Source organism: Candoia aspera, chromosome 3 (genome assembly GCF_035149785.1).
Source record: "Candoia aspera isolate rCanAsp1 chromosome 3, rCanAsp1.hap2, whole genome shotgun sequence".
NCBI classification, from domain to species: domain Eukaryota; kingdom Metazoa; phylum Chordata; class Lepidosauria; order Squamata; family Boidae; genus Candoia; species Candoia aspera.
In genome coordinates this window covers 56,470,341-56,494,823 of record NC_086155.1, presented here as the reverse complement: position 1 = coordinate 56,494,823, position 24,483 = coordinate 56,470,341, and the positions used below count along the sequence as shown (strand labels likewise).

Genomic DNA, 24,483 nt, shown 5'->3' with positions numbered 1-24,483 from the left:
AGATTACAGGCTATTTTGCTATAAGAAAAGCAGAGGAAACTCTTCTAATTTCTCTCTTTGTGAGCAACAGAGAAACCTAAATGGCTATATCCACACTCTAGCAATCACTAGTACTAAATACCAACACAAGGCTTAATGCTTCTCACCGGGAATGATTCTCCCCCAGGGCTACAGCAATACGGCAAATCCCATGAGATGTTTCCATATCCCTGTTCTGAACTGCTTGACGTAGCTGTTCCTGGAGTCCCAGTACAGGTGGAATAAGCTTCAGAAGAGTATTCACATACCTGTTAAGAAAGAGAGAAGATGGAAATTGGGAACTTTAGATCCCCCACCAAATTCTCCCTTCTTTAGGAATGTATTACAGTCCCTGCTAGATTATGCATGTATTTAGTTCCACCACCCTAATGCTCTTTTCCCTTTGGATTCAGCTGGATTCTTCAGAAACTTTACCAGCAGAGGATAAATGCAACTGCAGCCCTCCCTGGAAACCAGCTCTCCTATAACTGGTAATCAGAGGTATACTGCCTTGAACTTGAAGCTACCTATCTATCATTGCTAATAGCAGCTAATAGACCTTTCCGGCATTAAAATGAAGTCTCCTTCCAGTCATGCTTGACTCCTGATGACTTCCAAGGCATGTCCATGTTTTCCTGGCAGCAGTACAGAAACAGTTTGCCATTGTCTTATTCTGATATATTTTTCTAACTTTGCAGTCTAGCCTGTAGCCCTGGCATTCCCTGGAAGTCTCCCATCCAAATACTAGCCAAGACTGATGCCATTTAGCTTCCAGACACAGACAGCCAGGTATTGCTAGCTGCTGAGACTTTTGAACATTAATTTATGTTATTTATTTAAATCAAGTGTGTGCAATTTTTTGGAACAAGGCCTTGCAGTAACTTGCCAGGGGTTATACTGCAGAAACAAATTAGTTTTTCTTTATGATGAGTAAAAATTCTATTTAATAAATTAAATGCAGTTAATATGATTACTTTCCACATTTTCTATATTTTCCCTTTCAAGCACATTAAACGTAATTTAGTGCTCAGTAGCAATGTTTGGGAAATCACTGAAGACTACATCTAAGCTTTTATAGCATCTTAAGGGCTCAAGTTATACAACACACCTTTATGCCACCTAAATCAGATAGCTGTGCGTTAAGCTGGTTCTGCAACGCATGATGAAATTTCCTATTTCAAGTCAGAAAAATCAATAGTGTGAAAGGAAAAAAAATATTTAAGTCACTTCATCTACCTAATTATAATTTTACGAAGTTTGATCATGCAAGCTCAAAGCAACTGGCCTTTCATTTGGGGAATGATGTACAACCCCTGAAATATCATGGTTGCCCTTCCTTCAGATATATAAATACTGTAGCAAGACCAGAATCTTGAGTTTACCAAAGAGGCTGTTTTCATCCTGTACAAGGATATAACAAGTTTGTATACACTATGGGGAAAAAGTATTGTATAACAGGGATTAAAAACAACATGGGAAACTAGCTCTGGATGAAAATGGCTTAACGACCATCTCTTTGCAAGTGAACCAACCAAGACACTGTGAACTTCAGTGGTTTTTTGCTAGGTCCTCATCACTATCATTTGACATAAAGTGGGACACTGATCCAGAATTGAGCCACACCTGGACCCACTAAGCAAAGAAGACTTGCCTTGTGCTGACTCTGCTTTCTATTCAATGCTTTTTTGTTGTTTATTCGTTTAGTCGCTTCCGACTCTTCATGACTTCATGGATCAGCCCACGCCAGAGCTTCCTGTCAGTTGTCACCACCCCCAGCTCCACCAAGGATGAGTCTGTCACCTCTAGAATATCATCTATCCATCCTGCCCTTGGTTGGCCCCTCTTCCTTTTGCCTTCCACTTTCCGTAGCATCAGCATCTTCTCCAGGGTGTCCTGTCTTCTCATTATGTGGCCAAAGTATTTCAGTTTGGCCTTTAATATCATTTCCTCAAATGTGCAGTCTGACTTTATTTCCTGGAGTATGGACTGGTTTGATCTTCTTGCAGTCCAAGGCACTCTCAGAATTTTCCTCCAACACCACAGTTCAAAAGCATCGATCTTCCTTCTCTCGGCCTTCCTTATGGTCCAGCTCTCGCAGCCATATGTTACTACGGGGAACACCATTGCTTTAACTATGCGGACCTTTGTTGTCAGTGTGATGTCTCTGCTCTTAACTATTTTATCGAGATTTGTCATTGCTCTTCTTCCAAGGATTAAGCGTCTTCTGAGTTCCTGACTGCAGTTAGCATCTGCAGTAATCTTCGCACCTAGAAATACAAAGTCTTTCACTGCCTCTACGTTTTCTCCCTCTATTTGCCAGTTATCGATCAAGATGGTTGCCATAATCTTGGTTTTTTTGAGGTTTAGCTGCAAGCCAGCTTTTGCACTTTCTTCTTTCACCTTCATCATAAGGCTCCTCAGTTCCTCTTTGCTTTCAGCCATCAAAGTGGTATCATCTGCATATCTGAGATTGTTAATGTTTCTTCCAGTGATTTTAACTCCAGCCTTGGATTCCTCAAGCCCAGCAAGTAACATGATGTGTTCTTTCAATGCTACATTTCCATTAATGCAGGTTTTATAGCATATTTTAGCCTCAATTTATATTTTATGTGATTTTTCCCAGTATATAGATTCAGGATCAGTGTTTTTAATTGCTGACTATTTTAAATGAATTACAGAATCCACATTATGAGTTTTCCCTAAAAGCAGCTTAGAAATGGTTTCCATACTGGTTCAAATGACATACAAACTATACAAATATAGTTTGTACCTGGAACAAACTATACTGCTCCCATAATAGTCTACAGGTATACACTCTCCCTCCATCATTCTCATCATAACTTACTGCGTGGAGATACAAAGGCACAGACCCATATTGTACAACTTCTTTTCTTTCTATCCCCCAGAGCAAGAAATGCTTTCATGACTGAGCCTTTCCTTATGCAAGCAATAATAAAGAACAAAAGGGTAACATATAAAGTAATACATGAAGATAAGAAAGCATACCTACCTGCCCACTTCTCACCCAGGAATGTGATCTCTGACTTGTGTAGACACCTGACCTGTCCTCAAAGACACTGACCAAGGAACCAGATTGTTAAATTAGTATTTCTTTTTCCAAGATCGCTGTTCTCCCAAAATGTCAATATTTATTATTTATTGGTTAGGTTTACATCCTGCCTTTTGTTCAGAAACTCAAGGAAGTGTACAGAATGCTCCCATTTTTCCCCACAACAATTCTGTGATAAGTTGGGCTGAGAATGAGTAGATGGCCCAATCATCCAATAATGCTTCCCTGGATTTGAGCCTGGGACTTCCTGGTGCTACTCCAACATCTTAACCACTTCACCACAAGAGCTTTCTTTCAATCAAGCTTTTAGTCTACTTAACATCACCTCCAAGGACAATATGGAATCTACCATTTCCAAAATCACATGGTATCACTAGATTTGGGCTGCCAGATATCACACTCATAGCAGCAGCCATGATCAAGAAATTTTATGACACCTTTAAAAACTAACAGTATATCTAAGGCCTGAGATGCATAAACTGGAACAAACTTCATTTGACACAGTAATTTATAATACTTTTGGTTTCACTGCAACAGCTTAAATGTGACTATACTTTCCTGGAATTTGCCAGCTTTATTCATATAATATTAAAATTCAATTACTGCATGCATCAGACCTTAGAAAAGCTCTGATTTTATTTTAAAATAGGACTGGCATGCAGGAAAGAATAAGTTTAGTCAAGCTTCAGAAGAAAGCTTGCTCCTTTGGTACAATTCTGCTATTCTTAACATTTTAGAGCCAACATTTTAATCTGTTATGGGTGGAAAATGTTCTGATATGGAATAAATATTTGAAGATGTATGCCATTCACTGTTTAAGCAGAAGAATCTGTTGATGGGAGGGGAGTTTGAAAGAGTCACAATCTTTGAATATTCATTTCCTCAAATCAAAAGTACAATGTTCACACAATACTTTATGAGGCTTCCAGTTAGCTAGTATTTCACTGTGCACTGCAGCATTCCAGAACCATACAAACAGTTTCATGCCTGTCAATCTTCCTGTTGCTGCCAATAAGTGACTGTAACCATGACAACAAGCACAGAGGAAATGGAGAGGAAGAGCAAGGGATGGCCTCAAAGGAGAGGCTATGCTGGTGGCTAATCAGCCAGTTGTCAGTTTCCTGGCTACTGAGGCAGACTATGAAGAAATGCAGCTATTCTGAACCTGCCCACCCACCTAACTCTACCTTATATGAAGTCCACAGTTACAGGTGGAAGATCATACCCATGCAATGTTTATAGTACTGAACAGTTTAAAAGCTTTCTGTTCCCTCTTATTATCTATAATGCTGGACTCTGCACTGGAAGAATAAACCAAATTTCTCCACTAATTTGTTTTAAAAGCTTTCAAGAATGGGAGCCCACCTCCATATTGGTTTACTTTGATCATTTAGCAGAATACCATGTTTTCGTGTGAAAGAAGCCCACAGGCATAAAAAAAATCAGGTAATTGGAATTTACAAGCTAGAAATAACATGGAAGTTTGGGAGGATGAAAAGGCTGTAAATATGGGTTACAGAGGGTTAGAAAGGAACAGGACTAAGGCTACAGAGCAACTCAAATGAACCCAGTTCTGAACTACTATATGCAAGAATGGAAATGTAGCTGGGAAGTACTCTTGAAAAATACTGGAAAAGGCCAACCAATGCACAGACAAGATAACTGAATTAAAACATTTCCCAACCAGTGGTAATCCAATCTCCCAGAAATCATCCAGAGAATAAAGCGCTAAGCAATCCTGGATCGTTTCTTCCATACATCTTTATTAATTTAATTAACCTATCAGAACAGAATATACAGTTCACCTTCCCTTTAGCTTTCAGAGAGAGAGAGAGAGAGAGAGAGAGAGAGGGGCTTATGTTTCATTACTTCACGCCCCCATGTATGAGGTTTTACATGACTTCCTGCACCACCCCCTCTTGGAGAGGGAGGGTATTTTCTACTTTTACGCAGGGTGTATCCTATCTTTTTAGTAATTTATGTTATAGCCCACTTTTGTCTAGCAAGCTCAGGGTGACATACATGATGCCCCCCCCTCCATGTTATATTCATAATTACTCTGATAGGTAGAGTCTAAGTATATGGTGATTTGAACCCTGACTCTCCTATCCTAGCCAACATGCTAACAACTGTGTCAGATTGGCTCCTGTAGTTTTGCAGTGCTTCCCTTTTGAGATATGATATGTCTTCAAATCCAACTAAGTCTTGTAACGGAAGTCCAATATTTCTTGCAACTGAAGTCCAACATTTCTTTTACATGGTAAATAGTGACTTACTCTGACACCTTTTTAGATACTTGAACGCTGATATTATGTTCCCTATAATTTTCCTCTCTAGGTTGCATATACTATATGTATCCAAACATAAAATATATGTTATCAATAATAGTTAAATCTGCTGAGGAACCACAGTACCAGTGTCTTCAAGAACATATTTTGATCAAGGTTTCTACTCCTAGAACTCAAATACCTTATCTCTATTGTGAAGAAATATGGACATGGGAAGGGGGGAAAAGTGAAAAGACAGGGAGAAAATTGTATCACAAACTCTCATCTGCTAATTGAATCTTCCAACCTTCCTAACTTGCATATTGTGTTTTCTCATAAAACCACATCAGCATAATCACAACAGATGAAATCTCTCCATTAACCATGTCCATATTTTGAAACAGACATAATTCTCGATAACTCCTCAATTAATACAATTCATACACCTTCCTAAATGGACTACTAAATTTATGGACAATAGTAAACCTCAGTGAAGAAAAGACTGAATCATTCTTTTTCTCCAATGATCTCTTAGTTCCTCCATTGGTATCTAACTTTCTCGCACATTGTACAAAGTAAGGAACTGCAAGTAGTAATACTTGCAAATAAGATACTACAGATATAAGTTAAAAACCCTTCTGAAAGCAGAAAGCAAAATTCTAAGAGGGCAGAGACCAAACCAGCAGTAAATCTTGCTGGAGCTTATATGAGGATAGTTCTCCTATCAAAAAACAAGCAACAGTTAATCTTATAGATTAACTATAGCTGTGGTTGGCTTTAGATGCTTAGTAGTTCAAGTCTGTTTCAGAGGAATCTAATTAATTACTGATATTTCTCAGCTAATGTAAGTGCTAGGTAATTTTCTTTTTGTAAAATATTGTTTAATGAAGAGAAAGGTGACAGAAAGGTTAACACTTGCTTTCAAAGGGTGGTTGAAATAAAATTATTTATTCTCACCAAGCTCTTTCACTTTCAAGAACATTTGAAAAGAAAACTTGATGTATTGGATTCACTTGCTTGCATTCTTTGATCAAGCAAAAATATGAGGATGTACACACACTTTTGCAATGGAATCAGGATGGCTGAAGAAAGTTCTATTAATAAAATATCAGACTGGATCACTGCATATGGAAATAAGTAGTTTATATCTAAGGTTGTAAACTTTTATAACCATAACTGATTCCAAATGTGAAACTATACTTACCTCTGAGCATCAGGCTGGGAAATGGCATTGACAATAGCCTCCACAGCAATGTCAAAAAGTTCTGGATCATGCAGAGAGGTGAAGGATGCCTGGATCAAGTTTTCACATTCCATCAGAGGAATCTCTAGTTGCACCCAGCTGGAGAAACACTTCAGCACCTTCTGCTTAATGAAACTAGGAGAGTCTTGCTGTTGCAACAACTGCTCTAGAAGAGGGAACACAGATGTGCACTCCTGTGCCAAGACACTACGTACCTGCCCCTTACGGTACTGAGGCAGACGACTGGTTTGGAATTCCTCAGGCAGGACAGTCAGTAGCTCCAGTAGTGCAAGACAGCGTGCTCGCCCATCTACATTAGAGTCCTCTGCCTGAAACATGCGTACCATGTCAGCAACAGCACATGGCCAGGCCTCTGGCATCATGTTCAGTGCTAATGAAGCCAATGCCACACAAAGGCGTGTCAGCACAATTTTGGAACCACTAGCAAAATGAGTTATGTGACTGAATAGCTGTGATTTAAGGCTCTCATACTGGTCAGCAGGGATGTCATTCCAGTAGCGTGAAATCTTAATGTGGAGGGCACTGGCCCCAAAGTATTGGATCTCAGGCACCTTGTCCATATCAAGAAGCAGCCAACTGAAGTGCCAAGCTTGTGGTGATACCTGAGCTTGCATCAGCCATTTCTGAGCCAGGTTCTTGTTTTCAATGTTGGGGTCATAATACAGCTGGTGGAGTGCCTAAAAAGCAGGAGACAATAAATTATTCAGCATTTTCTACATTCTCAAAAAGCCCAAGATGGTAATGAGTCAAACCCAGCTCTAGTGTGACCCAAAACATAAAATTTCTCTATATGATAGAGGGCTCAACTCCATATGATAGAGGACTTGTTTATGTTGATCTGGCTACAGATACATATTTGGATAAAAGTTCAGTTTTACAACACAGATATCATCTTTGTTCTTTCCTCTGTGCATCAGAAAAGGGAAAATATTGTTGTAATGAGAAAATAACACAAACACTGATCATTTATATAAGCAAGGACAACTCAAAAATCTCAATTTCTCAGAAGACACTTGGAATACTTGAGATTACTTACTGTTGAAAACCACAATCTGGAGTGGAAAAGATTTGCTAAAATTTGATACATATTGAAGAAAAAGAAGTTGTTTGGTATTGAATCAAATAAAGGAGATTCAGTACCAAACAGGGGTGAGGGGGTGGGGGGTGGGGGGTGGGCAAAAGAAAGGAGGCAGGTGGCCAAGAGAGGAAAAAAACAAGTGGGAAAAGATGCTGAATACCTCCCTTGCCTTAATTCTTTCTTCTCCAAAGTGAATTATAAGGTTTAAATCTTTCGATCTTCTTCCTATCCACTCAATTTTAAAATCACCTTGTTTTATAATTTCTTTCTTTCTCTATTTAAATTTATATCACCACCCATCTCCCCCCAACAGGGGACTCTGGGCGGTTTACAATAAAAGGTAAAGCACAAACTATAGTGCAGTAGACATGTTACCATCACTATGAAAAATCTGAAAATTTAGCTTTTTCAGCTAAATGCAATATTCTCATTCAACTACATAAAATATTCTTTTGTCTCTCTGTTCCACATGAAAGAACAGCAGTCTAGCATCCTTGATTCTGGCTCCTTCCTATATATATTTCAATTTTATTATAATTTAAAATTAAATTTTAAAAAACACTGCTCAGTTAAGCCTGGTTAAGGTTCTGTCATTCTCTTTATGTAACTAATAATTTTTTAAATTTCTTATCCAGGGGATCAATATCACTGATGCTAAAGTCTGTATAGTAGAGCTCTTTAGTCAGCGTAAAATGTTTTAAAGCAAAGACTAGGAAGAGATCAGCTTAGCAAACACCAAGCAGAAAGACTACAAATATAAAAGCACGTATTTTTAAATGGGTGGATCTGACAAAGGAAAATCTATACTATGAATTCAGGCAATTGCAAATGTTGGTTTTAAAAACTGATTGGAAAAGGATGCACAGTGCTCCTGCCCAGAAAATGCATTGCATAGTGGTGCTTTCACCAACTGGTTCCTCATAAACTGAAGAGCAGTGATGTATTCCAGGTTGCAGCATGTAGTACCTCTCCCTCCTAGAATGAATATAGTAGACTATGTATACAATGTGGTGGATTCCAATATTGCACTCATATTGTGTGAACACCATGGTACTTTCCTCCTCTTACCCCCCTGCCTGAAGTTCCCTGCCTAGACTCAATGTATGCTCTGAAAAGTTGTGAGACCCTTAGGGTGGATTTTGAGAATCTGTGGCACAGCAATGAGAAAGGGGAAAACTTCTTTGTTCCCTTCCATCTTTGGAAACTGGTTACCTTAAAGAGAACCATAAAAGTGGATACCACACATGCTGTTTACCTATATACAGTACATACTATTTATTTTCATAGCAAGCCCCTATGCATAAAGAACTAGTAATCAGATACAGGTTTTAACTGCTCAGTCAAGATTTAATATCTTAGATGACCAAAGTCTCCTAAGAATAAAACCAGAAACAGAAAGCAAAACTGAGTAAGTAGCATTTAATGTATACATATAGGTAAACAGAGAGAATACAGAGTTACCCATCCCATCAGGTCTAGCAGGAGGGGCATGCTCCAGGTTCCATTTATTAAGCAGTGCCATCTAGTGGGACCCAGAAAGCATGCCTTTTCTGTTGCTGTGCCTACCCTTTGGAACAACATTTCTCGAGATTAGGTTAGTCCCGACACTGCTGATCTTTCAGAAGGCCCTTAAGACCTGGCTGTCCTTCCAGGCATGTGGGTCAGGAGTTTAGTGAACCTGTGAGTTTTTGTTATTACTGTTGATGGTCTTGACCACCATTTTTATTTATTTTTATTTTTGCTGTCTATTGTTATTTATGATTAGATTTATGTTTTTTTATCTCTGTTTGTCACCAAGAGTAATTTGTGCAAGATGGGCGGCCATATAAATTGAATGAACAACGAACTATTTACAGTGATTCAAAATAATTCTGCAAGGTTGAAGTTACCATTCTGGAACCTTGCAGAATTATTTTGAACCACTGTAAAGGTAAATGAAATTCAACATTAAAATGGGCAAACTGTTGGAAAACAAAATGAGTATCCTAACCATATATGTGCTGATGATCAAACAAAGACTGCATTTCTCCCATGCTTCCTCATCATATAAACAAAGCAGGCAACAACAGTAATACTTTAAAGTTCATATCCCAAGTCCTTTAAAACTTCAACATATATGTATCTGGTGACTTATTCAACTGAGATTTTAAATGTATGTAGAGACTGCATGCTGCAATGCTCAAATCTGTATGTCTCTAAGCTGATAGCCAGCATGTTCCTTAACATCTAAGCAGGGGAAGCAAGGCCACCATAGAACTTGCAAACAAGTATTTTAACAATGACAGTAAATGCTATACAATTATCATATCAGCTTTATGGATTCAGCTTGACAAGGAGATGACATTCCTTATGTTCAGTCTTTGAGGAGATGGATACAGAATGGGGAGTTGTAAGGAGGCCTGGAATGTTGTGCTATTCTTGGGTCAAGGGCAGAGAGCGTAAGCATGTAACATTATATCTTGTAGCAACCAGCATACAGGGCAGATTCTCTAAGCAACAGGGTGAGGTTTCCTCTGCACACCAATACCACTGGGAGAGCATTAACCTTATGAGCACTAAACACATGGTAGACTAATACTTCAGCTGTTAGTTAATGTTCTTGTTACCTGGAGCCTTACTCAGAGTTCAAAAACAGGATAGATTTCTTTTCTCAAAAATCAAGCAGATTGTATTAAAGGCACAGGAAAATAACAGAGGAAAAGGGGGCAGAGTTTGCCTTTTTCTTTTCCCTTGTTTGAGATACTTCCACTTTTGGATTGCAACATAATGACAACTCGAAAAGTGGTGCAAATGGAGGGGAGGAGAGGATCATTAGAACATCCTGCAGAGAAAGCAATTCCATTAAATTTACTTCAGAAAATGTTTGACCAACTTGGCGGTAGATTGGCTGAGTCACTGAGACTAAATTTATAGCTTTTAAAAAAAATAGATGAAAAACTTGTAAAGATGGAAAAGGAGATAAAAAAGTTAAAAAGATGGAAAACTCTGTAAAACAAATGTCTGGAGATTTAAAACAAGTCAATGATAAAGTGGAAATTTTGGAGAGTAAGACAAGTTATACATAGTTGGAGAGAAAACTGGATAATTTGGCTCTACTGGAACTGAGAGAAAAAAGAATTTTGTCTGAGATTTAGAGCTATTCCAGAGAATTCTGATGAAAATATGAGAGAAAAAATTATACATGCTTTGACAATTTTTTTGTATTGAGAAGAGGAGGACACAAAGGCAGAGATAGTTTATAGAATAAATTCAAGATTTGCGAGAACAAAGAATGTCCCAAGTGATGTTTCAGTGCATTTTGTAAGGAAAAAGGCATGGGATGACTGATTGATAAACAGCTGGAAAAAAGTCATGGAACTTTGCTTTTATACATGGTAACTGCAGCAAGATTATTATATGCACAGAGGTGGAAAGATTCAACATTACTGTACCTACAGCGGAGGAATGGATGGTGAAAATGAGGGAACTTGCTGAGAGGATAAATTGACAGCTTTGATCAGAGAAAAGACATTATCTAAGCTTATTGCTGACTGGAAACCCCTTACAGATTTTTTTGCATGAAACAGAAAAAAAAATGAACTTATATGGTTTTGATTATTAGAAAAAAATAGTTTATAGATAAAATGAAAGTTAACCAGAGTAAGAGGTAAATTTATACTTATAACTGCTGTAAAGAAAATTGGAAGCTACTTCTTTATATTTTCTTTCTTTTTTTCTGCACTTCTAGCTTTGTCTTTTCCTTCTTTTCTTTAATTTTTGTTAGTTCTTATCTTTATTAAAATCTTCATAAAGTTATATGAAAAAGATCAAGTAGTTTGCACTGGATATACCATGTATTGTTAAAGAGGCATGGATGCAAACTGATAGCCTCAGGTTTGAGTGTTAAAAAAACAGACTAGTAGCAGCAGTTGCTATAAGCTTTGCAGTTCTAGTGGACTGCTTCTTCCTTCCAAACTTTAAGTTTTAGTAAAGCAAGTATACGTATAGATGTTTGTTTCTTTGAAAGTGCTGAGTAAATAACAGCACACTGAATCCTCACAGAGTCCAAGGAAGTAATAAGAGAAGGACACTGAGGTAGAAATCTACAATTGAAGATAGTATGAGTTCAGGAAGCCACACTAGGCCATACTCCTCCCTTCATATTTTCCCTGGAATAGCATGAAAGTGATATACAGACATTCAAGACATAGTATGGCTTGCATAGGTACAGTACACTGAAGTGAATATGATCTTAGGAGACCAACAATATACAGACTTAGGTATAGCTTCATAACGCAACAATTTACCCCTATTATCCCCAACAGACCAAACGCAGCTTTGTTGCTATTGGTTTTGCAGTGATTTCCACTTACTCCTTGAGAAGCATTCTGGGTTACTTTCTTTCCTATCCTGCTTCACGGACCCCACATTATGATCATCTCGGCAGCCAATTGCCACCAAGCAACAGCAACCATAGCAACAGAAGCATCATCTTCTCATTCAGACAAAGTCCTAGGCCTCTTCACTATGGCACACAGCGTGCAGACAATTGGAACGGAGGAAGAAAGACTGCTGAGCAATGCCCTGGATCTGCAGTAATCATAACAATTACCATAATTCACTCTTGTTACAATCAAAGTCTTATCTGGGGCTCATATAGACACCCTTCCTCCATGCATTTTAGCCTAATATTCACAAAACCTTATGTGTCTGTGCCAACCAAGCTGCCAGACACATTTGTCAGCAATCAGTGCTATCTTCAAACATATCCCAAACCTTAACAACTGTAGGGCAAGAAAGGTATGAAGTAACTGATTTCAGAACAAATTATATAAATAAATGTATAACTCTTGCAACTGAGTGAAGTAAACAGTGGGATCCCCCCCCAAACTGGGACTGGCATCAGTGCTTTCTTGTTTTGGTGAATTGTGAGGTACTCGTGTTTGCTGATAACCCTGATGTAATTAGGTGATTAAAAGAAAAAAGAATATATTGGAAATCTAAATATTGGACTGAGTAGAGGCTTAGCCTAAACGGCTCTTCCTAATTCTATGATTCTTTGAGCTTTTCCTCATATTGGGTTAATATTAACCATATTAACTTGGCATTAATATGGTTAATCGCCTGCCAACCTAGCAGTTCGAAAACATGCAAATGTGAGTAGATTAATAGGTAACGCTTCGGCGGGCAGGTAATGGCGTTCTGTGTAGTCATGCCGGCCATATGACCATGGAACTGTCTATGGACAAATGCCGGCTCTTCGGCTTTGAAACGGAGATGAGCACCGCCCCCTAGAGTCAGACACGACTGGACTTAATGTCAAGGGAAACCTTTACCTTTACCCTAATATGGTTAATACAAACCAACATAAGCAAATATGAAATTATGCATTATGGGTCAAAAAATCCAAACCGCACATTGCAATGGGCAGAAGGAATAACCCCGAGGAACAGGAGGAAGAACTGCTACCAAGACAACAGTCAAATAAAAGAAATCTGAGTCTGGAGTAGAAATGTAATTTGAGAAGGTGTCTCAGACATGACCCTCCCCAGTTCTCATGAAGATAAAGGGAAGGGGGGGAAGTGCATTCAGACTTGCATGATTCTGTTACTATAACTTCATAATAAAAGTAGTATTAGGTTGGTGTGCCTTTGGTTTCCAAGTCTGATCTACCTTGGAGGGCTGACATATACATATGATCATAAAATTTGACCTGCAATGACTGACCAGAAAAGGGATCTTGATATTGTGGTAATTAGTTTGATAAAAATATTGGTCCAATGGCATATGCTACAGAAAGGTTCATTTTATGTCGGAGAGAATAAAAAATAGATCTGCAATATCGTTTTCTATAGCATTATCAAACTGTAAAAAGAATAATAGCTGAAAAAATTGAAGGGCAGGCAAAATTTTCTAGGGGCTAGACCAACCTCATTATCATGAAAAGTTCAACTCTGGGGGCTTTTTAGATAAAAAAAAATAAGATAAGAAAGTCAATATATTTAGAATTATGCATAGCATGCAGAAATCAATAAAGACATTTTTCTTATATGATGGTAGAAGGTGAGTTCAGCAATGATGTTGAATGAAAGGAGTTTTAGGACAAATAAAAAGAAATACTTTGGTGAAAGGATGCTATTGAAAATGCCCTGCTGTCCCTGAGCCACATGGTCCTCTGTTAATATCTTTACAGGGAATCTCGGATGACATTTTTCTATCCCATTCTAAAGAAAAACCCTGGTAGAGAGTATAATGCTTATCTATTGCTTCTTCTGTCTGACCAGGACTCAGCTGTATCTTCCCAAATTGCCAGATTCTGTGCCTCCATTTGTTCTATTCATTCTACCTACAACCGAAGAATAGTCTAATCCTTGTTTTATTACCTGTATTATTTCTATATTATTTTGTATTATTACCATATTATTATATAGCCTCGTGTGGTACAGAGTGAGTTCGATCCCAGCAGAAGCTGGATTCTCGGGTAGCTGGCTCAGGTCGACTCAGCCTTCCATCCTTCCGAGGTCGGTAAAATGAGTACCCAGCTTGCTAGGGAAGGTGATGACTGGGGAAGGCAATGGCAAACCACCCCGCTATAGTCTGCCAAGAAAATATCGCGAAAGTGGCATCCCCCCAAAGGATCAAACATGACTCAGTGCTTGCACAGGGGACCTTTCACTTTCACTTTTCACCATATTATTATTATTACTATTATCATGCTTACTGTATTTTATGCTTATTATTTATATTTAGAGATTTCAGGTATATGTGCTTCTATATATGATACACATATTTGATTTATATTGTGTTTTCTGGCTATAAGTCTGCCTGTAATAAAGATTTGACTTGAAAATGCCCTGCTTAGGGAATTCCCCAAGGTCTTGATTGGCCACTTTTTCCTGCCAGGTCTTTGGTTTTACCCAACATACTGTAGATCGAACATTCTTTGGCAGCATTAACATTATAACAGCATTATCTCCAAAGCCACTAAAGAACAATTATAGCTCACTTTTTTCATCTTATTTTTAAAAATATGATTTAAAAAATCACATTCAAACTACACAGCTATTTTCAGGTAACAGCTTCAATAAGTTTTTAAACAAATAGACTAGAGTAACTATCTGAGACTACACTAGAATTTCAGAGACAGCTCTTACCATGAGACCAGTCTGTATAATACTATCTTCTTTGTGATTTAAAGGATAAAAGCCCCATTATCTAAAAACATTGACATCTTGTAATACAAGAACCAAAGAAAAAAGCAGAACAAAAAATCCTCTATTAAACATAGTACCAAGAAAACAATTCAGGTGCCACTAACAATGTATATCAGATATTTATGAACACAATGCATACTGAGCAGTACAAAGGCATAAGCAGTAGCTTCCTTTGCTGAAAACTGTTCAGCATCTTATCTCTAAAAGAGCTTACTGGAACCATGGACTTCACTTTTAAATGATATTAGTATGTTTTTGTACTAGAACTGTTGGCAACAAATCTGCTTATATTTTGGTTCTAGCAGTCCCATTCCAAAAGAACCTTCACATTAGGCCATATAATAACTCAGCCATACTTCACAAGAGAATGGACACTGGACTTCCAGCAAAAATTTGAACTATTAGCATTCTTTAGTGTAAAGGTTGAGGCGGGCAAGGCAGGAATCAATGGTTCCCGGGCCAGAAATGGCCATTATATAAACAAACAATAACTGCTTAGCTTTAAGACCCCCAAGCACTGCACCAAGCATCTGTTTATATGGAAGGATGGAGAGAAGTCTCAATTTAAACCCCTGAGAATATAAAAACCATATTTGCATTAGCAGAGTAATTAACTGTCCTTATCTGCAGTAAAGATTTTAATCAAGCCAAACCTCATCTAAGAGTTTTAAGCCAAATCAAGCTAAGGAGTTGAGCTAAGTCAAGAAGTGTCAGAAGATCTGTGATTTGCTGACAAGCTCATGTTGGAAAGCCTAACATTTTCATTTGAGATGATATACTGTGATACCCTGAACAGTCTAAGAAACCTCAGCCTCTCCTTAGTTCCACTGAAGCATGTCACAAAATATGCTCAGTTGCCTACAGTATATGGAAAAGTCCTTCCAGAATATTTTGGCAACAGTAAATTAACAATAACATTGTTAAAGAGTCAAAGAAGAAGAATCACTTATATTTTATTCCCCAGTATATTGTTCTAAAGGTAGCTGTCTCAGCTGTCACATCATCTAGCCCAGAAACTTAGTACCTTAAATTAGAAGTGATAGAAACCAACCTTCTTTATGTAGGGTAAGAACATGAATGTCAACTCCTTGATTATCTAGCCCCCAACTCAGAAACCCATACATTAATACATACACATACCCACAAAAAAAAAAGAGAGAGAGAGAGAGAATGATTGAAAAGCTTCAAAAACAAAGTTTTAGAAAGAAGAACAAAAGAATCAGCTTTAAGTAAAGATGAGAGTTATCTGGGCCAGCACCAAAGCCTAAACTTAATACCCCACCAGAACATTTTCAGCTAAAATATTAAAAGAACAAAAATGTGAGTTTTCTACCTCCAATACTGTGCCGCTGACTTTAATTGGAATTTTCCAAACTTTCAGCTCAATTTAGTTCTGCAATATTATTTATGTGGAGATGGAGGTGAATATAAAGGATGAACATTTGTCCAACTATCTAGAATAGTTCATAGGCTACAACAAGCAGAATAAATTAATTGTCAGGCCATTTCTCTTGTAAATAGCAAAACATCTACTTTAAGTGAGCTGTGATTGGGGTAAAATGTTTCATTGCTTATGTAATTAGCAAGCATATTCTTGACAATACAAGGCTTTAAGCACTACAAGAATCTTTACATGTGTTTTCACCTACAGACTCAAGTAAAGATAGCTCCAATTCATTTCTGCACAGTTGATGTAAAACACACACTAGGTATTTCAAGGTACTGAAAGAAAAAGCAATTCTAGCCCAAGACTGCCAGATGTACAAGCTGGGTTTAGAAAAGGCAGAGGAACTCGGGATCAAATTGCCAATACCCACTGGATAATGGAAAAAGCCAGGGAGTTTCAGAAAAAAATCTATTTCTGTTTTATTGACTATTCTAAAGCCTTTGACTATGTGGACCAGAACAAATTGTGGCAAGTTCTTAGTGGTATGGGGATACCAAGTCATCTTGCATGCCTCCTGAAGAATATGTATAACGACCAAGTAGCAAAAGTAAGAACAGACCACAGAACAACGGACTGGTTTAAGATTGGGAAAGGAGTATGGCAGGGCTGTATACTCTCACCCTACCTATTCAACTTGTACGCAGAACACATCATGTGACATGCTGCGCTTGAGGAATCCAAGGCTGGAGTTAAAATCACTGGAAGAAACATTAACAATCTCAGATATGCAGATGATACCACTTTGATGGCTGAAAGCAAAGAGGAACTGAAGAGCCTTATGATGAAGGTGAAAGAAGAAAGTGCAAAAGCTGGCTTGCAGCTAAACCTCAAAAAAACCAAGATTATGGCAACCAGCTTGATTGATAACTGCAAATAGAGGGAGAAAAAGTAGAAGCAGTGAAAGACTTTGTATTTCTAGGTGCGAAGATTACTGCAGATGCTGACTGCAGTCAGGAAATCAGAAGACGCTTAATCCTTGGGACAAGAGCAATGACAAATCTCGATAAAATAGTTAAGAGCAGAGACATCACACTGACAACAAAGGTCCGCATAGTTAAAGCAATGGTGTTCCCCGTAGTAACATATGGCTGCGAGAGCTGGACCATAAGGAAGGCTGAGAGAAGGAAGATAGATGCTTTTGAACTGTGGTGTTGGAGGAAAATTCTGAGAGTGCCTTGGACTGCAAGAAGATCAAACCAGTCCATACTCCAGGAAATAAAGCCAGACTGCTCACTTGAGGGAATGATATTAAAGGCAAAACGGAAATACTTTGGCCACATAATGAGAAGACAGGACACCCTGGAGAAGATGCTGATGCTAGGGAGAGTGGAAGGCAAAAGGAAGAGGGGCTGACCAAGGGCAAGGTAGATGGATGATATTCTAGAGGTGACGGACTTGTCTCTGGGGGAGCTGGGGGTGTTGACGACCGACAGAAAGCTCTGGCGTGGGCTGGTCCATGAAGTCACGAAGAGTTGGAAGCGACTAAACGAATAAACAACAAAAGCCCAAGACTATTCCAGAATACATGCAACGTCTTGGGATTTTGTGCTAGGCTATTGCACAGAACTATTTTTGCAAGAAAAATAACTTATTCAGGCTTCCCTTACAGAAATAGGGAGAGGACTTATAAAAATGTGATTGATACAAAGCTTAGTGAGCATTATTGCCTAAATTACCACCAATATGTTAATGAAATAATGGAGTTTCTGTGTATCAAGACCTGTTCAGTCTGGAGTTACCAGGACCGAGTGCTTCCAATTCTATAACTGCAAATTTCAAATTCAGCTTTTCCAAGTTTTAATAGCTTGTTAAAGATAGGGAAATAAGATGTTTTGAGTATTGTTCAGACATGCCTTGTACTGAAATTGCAGCTATAATGTCATAAATCATATCACTATTGGGGTGATCCTTCCCTAACAAGAGCTAGTTAATAAATCTACTGGATGACTTTTTTCTCCTAAATCTGAGTGGTGTCCAATGTGAATTGTTGCCCTTTTGACCAGAAGACACAATATAATTCAAATAATAATACATTAACTGAAATATTATTTACCAACAGCAAACATAGACATTATTAAAACAAGGGTGTGCCTTTTTTCCAATGGCTATTCTTCCATCCTATGTACTTGAACTTAATTAGTCTAAATATTTAATACAGTGAAAACAAATAAAAATGAGAAGCTAGTTCAAATCTATTTCACCCTATTCTATCATCTCAAGACAAAAATGTGACTGTGTTGGCCTCAACTAACTTAATTGCTCGAACTGAAACACTCTGTATAAAGCTAGGAGCCCTAGATTCATGATCAAACATAATTACAAGAATACCCACAAAGAACACAAGAAAAGAAGTCTCTTAAGGCATCTGAATCTGTTCTTGCAGAGCATCACTTTCTGCCATGAGCTAGAAAGCCTCAAGCTGAAAACACAGACACATGGCAGATTCAGCAGAATTTGCCACAAAGACTTGTATCTTGACCCCAATTTCCTGATGCTCTCTACAGCATAAACTGGGCACTGAATTCAGTCTACTATTCCCTACGTCATTTCCTGTGGAAAGGGGTCACATTTTTCCTCAGCTAGTTGCCCAACTGTTACCCTTACGGAGCAAGCTGTGTTTCACAGGAAAGCTTGATACTAGGCAGTGCTAGACAGTAATGCAAAAAAAAAACCCTGCTGAGACAGAAGGGGGGGAAGGTGGGAGGAGCCAAAAGATCTTTCGGAGATTGCTGTTGCCCCTCCCAGCTAGTGCAGATGCTATTCTGGAATACCCCATGGCTGTAACCTCTACATACCCACTTCCCCCACCACTTACAGGGCTAATCACCCCCTGAAGTGTTCTGACCTTTCCTGATGTCAACATTTGTTGTATTGTCAGTGCGTACAAAAGAACTGCCTATGCCTTCTCTCCAGGGGAGACGATGAAGCAGCATTACCCATGAGCAGATTAGGCCACAGACGCCAGTACTGCCTACCACATAACCTTGCAGAAAGCAAGAATCTTTAATTTATATACACTGTGCAAATGGCAGAATTTAGTAACAGAGTTTCAGGGTTCAAACTAGGCATCTGTCATCTGATCATTCACCTATCAGCCTCAAAAGGGAATCATGCTAGGCATTTCCAACTACAGCTTGTAACTTGGTGAAAAGACAGTACTTGGGTATTGCTTGAAAACAGAATGAATAAAATAATCCCTACTAGTGAGCTTCTAAGGCCTGCACAACACAACAAAACAATTTAGGTTACAACACGGAGTGGCTACTTTAATGCTGCTGGGAACACAATGAGTAGTAAAGGCAGACAGATTAGAGTTGCTTGAATTAAAGTGCCTGAATAGCTCAGGCATAATGCAGAATATTCCTCAAAACTAACAAAAAGATGAGGTGGGTTTTCTTTAAATGAAAGCCCAATTTCCATCTTGCAGAGCCTGTAGTTAACATTAGAATAATTCTTCAGTGTGCATCCTGAACTCTTTTTTAAAATAAAAATTTACATCAACCTTTGCAAATTATTCAGTTTGTCTTAAATACGGGGAAAGGATGTTCCTTGATCTCTCAGAAATGTATTAAAACATTCCACTCCACTTCCATTCTGACATTAACAGTCATTATTGAAACATTCTCAGTCCTATGCTTATAACAGTCATACAGCCCAGAAATCTGTTGTATAATTCGAAGTGGGATTCTCATTTGAGTTCTATATCCATTCAATACCATGTTTCTGTTACTTCCCATTCCCATCCTTTTGTACTTGGAGCAGAATCACAGAACAGACATCAGCCTGCTAGTATCTGTAAACACAGAATTTAATCATGACAAACAGACATATCCATCTCCCTTTCAGGTTCTTTGATAGACAGAGAATTGTAAAAATTAATCTTCTTCAACTTGATACCTTCTAGTTGTGCAGAGCTATAATAATTCCTGTCATTCCCTAGGTAAGTTGGAGAAAGCTAATTAAGACAACAGTATCTCTGGTAAGTTTAAGTTTCAATTTATTCTCTTCAGATATTGTTCCACCAGTTAAAATGGGCCTTAAGGAAACAGTGTATCCTACTATCAATTCTACAATACTGATTTTTCCCCTTTCTTCTTAATACTCATTTTATAACCCAGTCAGCACAGCTTATGGTATACAGGCACCTATTTCCATCTGGATGCTATCAAAGAACTAGTTTAGTGGTATAATAATTAGTTCTGATTAGAATGGGTTCCTCAATCAATTTCACTTCAGTCATGAATTCACTAGGTAAATAAACCACTATTTCTTCCAGTTTCAGAATTCTAGGGAATGTCTGCCTTACAGGATTATTTTTGAACATTCAGAAAATCATTAGATGTTAATTACAATTATGCTTTTATAAAATTAGATTTCTGTTTCAAGAAAAGCATCACAGAGAAATGTGGATAAGAACATCACATTAGAAATAATATGGCATTCACTCCTGACAGTGACACTGTGTAGTTTTCATTGAATCAGGAATCATATGAAACTGCCTTTCACCAAGATCAATTATTTTTCCATTGAGTACAGAATTATCTACCCTTCTCTTGCCATCTACGAAAGAGTAACTTCAAATTTCTGAAGAGACGCCATGCTCTCTCCACTCCAGTAGTGACTGGTAGTAATGTACAGAGCAAAGAAATGAACTTCAAGAGATATAACATCAGAATATAGACAAATGTAATGTTTGGGTAATTTGCGTCTTTATCAAATCTTTATTTTCTCTTGAAAAAGTCATACTGCAATGCTTCCCTTATTATTTCAGTTACCAAACCTAGCCACATGAGTTTCATGCATGAAAATAAGAAACTGCAGTTTTAAGGCCAACATTTTCCTGTATTATGGCTCTCATATAACCCCAATCAATTCAATTATTATTAGTGTTAACGTAAGCAAAGCATGGTGACTGATAAATACAGAAAAAAGCATCCACAAGAACTTTTCAGATGTCAGTATCAGTTACTGCCCTGACCAAAGTATATGAAAGGCACACCCATGTCCATGCTGATGTCACCAAACCCGCATCATACTTCGGTGCTGCTCAAATGACTGCTGTGAATTAGGAAACATGCATGTGATAGATACAGGTGATAACACACCTGTAAGAAGGATAAAGCAGAAACAAAAGAACCATGTTTAATTTTTCCACCAGAAAAAAATGTTCACCTCCCAGATGAGTTTTTAAATGCTTATATTTTCTACAACCAGAGGAATGAAGCTAAAGGGCAACCCTGAAACTCTTGAGGAACAAAGAGTTTGCTGACATATGCTGGGCTCAAGGGAGTGGGTAGGATATATTCTGGGAACACAGTCAGGACAAAGCATCACTTCTCTAAGGCAGCAGCAGCAACAGAGTAATTCCCTTTCCCTGTCAGACCCATCCTAAGATCACTTACCAGGAAGTGATAAATGGAAAGGATCCCAAATCTTAACAAAAGAACCAAGACAACTGCTTATTCCAAGCAGAATAGCCCAGTGGATTTTAGGGGTCACAGTACTTTAAAGAAAACACTGAAGAAGACCATGCCAGTGACCAATAAGTTGCCTTGAAGATGATCAAGATGGAGCAGCTGGCCTGCTGACTAGGGGAAGGGCATGACTACAGTAACTGGGGGAAAACCACTTGAAACAGAAACCCCAGTGCAGAAGCAGAAACTCTTCTCCACTCCACCCGAGACACAGCACCCAGCAGGTGGAAGCAGCCTCTGGTCCCCAACCTGGCAGCGCTGCTCTCACCTTTTCCACGTTCTCCACGTTGAATTCCAGATTCTGCTGGAGCTGGAAAGCAGGGTCCCCTCGGCGCTCCATGGCGCCCCCAAGCCCAGAGCCTCGCCCTCTCCTCGCCCTGGGGCTCTCAGCTACAGGGGGGCAGGCGTGGGCAGCGGCATCGCGAGGAGAGTGGCGGAACGCGGAGAAAGGAAAACAGCCACCTCTACAAAACAGCCGCCTCTACAAGCCGGCGGTCTGCCTCTCTTAGGGGGGAGGGCGACCCCTTCGTCTGTTTCCGCAGAAAGGTTGGGCGCGTGGCTCAGCCTGGAGTTTAGCCGGTTTCCCGATTCCTCCCCAATGAGTCGGGGGGGGGGTGCCTATCAGCTTCTCTGCAATAGGAGGAGGGGCAAGCCCGTGCGTCCCCGGTGGGGCCAAGGGAGTGAATGGGCAGGTTTTTACCTGCCTCTCCTCAGCTGGGGGAGAGGGAGGGGATATCCCCCACCAGGTGATTTAAACGATCCTTGACATTAAAGACCTAATGGGGAGAACGGAGCAAAGGGAATCCCGATAACAGCCCTTAATTTTCTTGAGGGAGGGAGGGAAGAAATCTTTCGGTCCGCCTGCCCTTCTGCCTTTAATGGCGGAGGAAGTGCCAAGTCCATCGCACAGCTGAGAGATAGGCGCCTGCCTGCCTGCCTCCTCCTCCTCGCTCGCCGATCCCTCCACTCTGCGCTTAGCTCTGCCCAGGCGGGTCGGTCTCCCTGCCTGAGGCGGCAACCACCGCCGCCACCTTCCCTGTCGCACAGCCCGACTACTTGACTGACAGTTGGGCCGGGCGCTCGGAGGCACAACCAAATGGAGAAGGAGAATGGGGGCCTCGCGTGCTACTGGGTTGTCCATATCAAAGGCCGCCTGCCGGCTAGTTAATCGACCTTCCATTCAGGCGCCAAGAACACCCCTGCCCGCGGAGGACCAGTCTCGTTTCATGGAATCATGGGAGTTGTAGTTCTAAATCAGACCGGCGAGATAACGAACAGGGCAGCGGCAATAATTGATGGGAGTTGTAGTTTCAGTCACAGCGGGTTTCTCTTCTATCCTGTGTTTGGGGAGTAAAATGGCGAATGCTACAATGGTGAGATGACCTTTCTTTAGTAGTGGCTTTATTTAGTAGTGGGGTGTCTGGACAAGAGTCTTGATTGCCGTCATATATGTGTTTTAGTATGTATTAACGTTATATGTTTATTTTTATTTTTCCGCCTCAACTTTTTCGTTATTTTCTGGTTCATGCTTTCCGTCTTGTCGTTTATTGTTATTATATTTGGTTCCTTTGAAGAAGCAGCAGGATAAAAAGAGTATTGATGCTTTTGAACTTTGGTGTTGGAGAAAACTCCTGAGAATATGGTGGACAGCCAAGAAAACAAACCGATGGATCATTGAACAAATCAATCCAGAATTCTCACTCCAGGCTCATATTTTCACATTTTGGACCCATTATGTCAAGACTTGGCTCTCTGGAAAAGGCTCTAATGCTGGGAAAGGTGGAAGGAAGGAGAAGAGGATGACCAGCAGCAAGGTGGATGGACTCAGTTACAGCAGCCATTACTGGAAGACCCGAAGGACCAGATTAGGGGCAGATCATCATGGAGAACATCTAAATGGTTGCTAAGAGGCGACACTAACTTGATGGCACATAATCAGTCAATCATCAATAATTTTATTTCCTGGTTTCCTTTTCTCTTCTGCTGTAGTTTAAAAGGCAATAAAATATGCCACGCTGCTCTGCTGAGCTCCACACAGAGCAGCTCAGCTCCTTAAAGGAGCTCTCCAACAGTGTGCATCCTAAAGTCTCAGGATCGCATGCACTGGATGACACACACACACACACACCAACTTCCAAAAGCCCTTAATCAATTGCAATTTTTGAAGTGACAGAAGGAGTAAGTTTCATGATGGCAAAGCGATCATGTTAGTTGTATTTACTTTTAGCTCCATTTGAATGGGAATGCAGTAAAATAAAATTTAGTTTTTATTTTGGTCCCATCCAATGCAGTTTTAGGGTGCAGCCCTGGCATACCAAAAGCCAAGTACGATCACTGGCCCAGAAAAAAAATGCACCCCTTAGGTAAACCAGAACTCCATAAACAGTTCAGAAGCATTTTATGCCGTTTCCAATCCGCTCTCAAGAAGTTTTGCACTACAGCATCCATCATAACAAATGATGGGAACTGTAGTCCAGTTTATCTGTAAGGTATTAGATGATTGAAAGATTCATAAGCCCACTAATTGCTTAAGCAAGTCATATCAGTTATCGATCTAGTCTGTTTTCATTTTTTTTTGTAATGAGAAAGGCAGAAAGATGAACCATAAAGGAGCACATTTCTTTTTGTTCCCTACCTTTAATTTATATAGAAGGCACAAAGACTGCTTTTTC

At 39.3% G+C, this 24,483-nt stretch overlaps 1 protein-coding gene across 3 annotated transcripts in view; it reads right to left on the bottom strand.

Moving 5' to 3' along the window:
- IPO13 (importin 13) overlaps positions 1-22,260 on the bottom strand; it is a 49,740-nt gene extending 27,480 nt beyond the window's left edge. For 2 of the 3 annotated variants that reach the window (XM_063297790.1, XM_063297791.1), the window contains exons 1-3: positions 22,080-22,258; positions 6,560-7,296; positions 147-287 (exon numbers count right to left, since the gene is read on the bottom strand). In XM_063297790.1, coding sequence (XP_063153860.1) covers positions 147-287; positions 6,560-7,296; positions 22,080-22,151 — 950 coding nt within the window. In that variant the 5' untranslated portion in view covers positions 22,152-22,258. Of the gene's footprint in view, positions 1-146; positions 288-6,559; positions 7,297-22,079 lie in introns of all 3 variants that reach the window. The other variant, XM_063297792.1, reaches the window with a different exon arrangement.
- Positions 22,261-24,483: the final 2,223 nt, after the last annotated feature.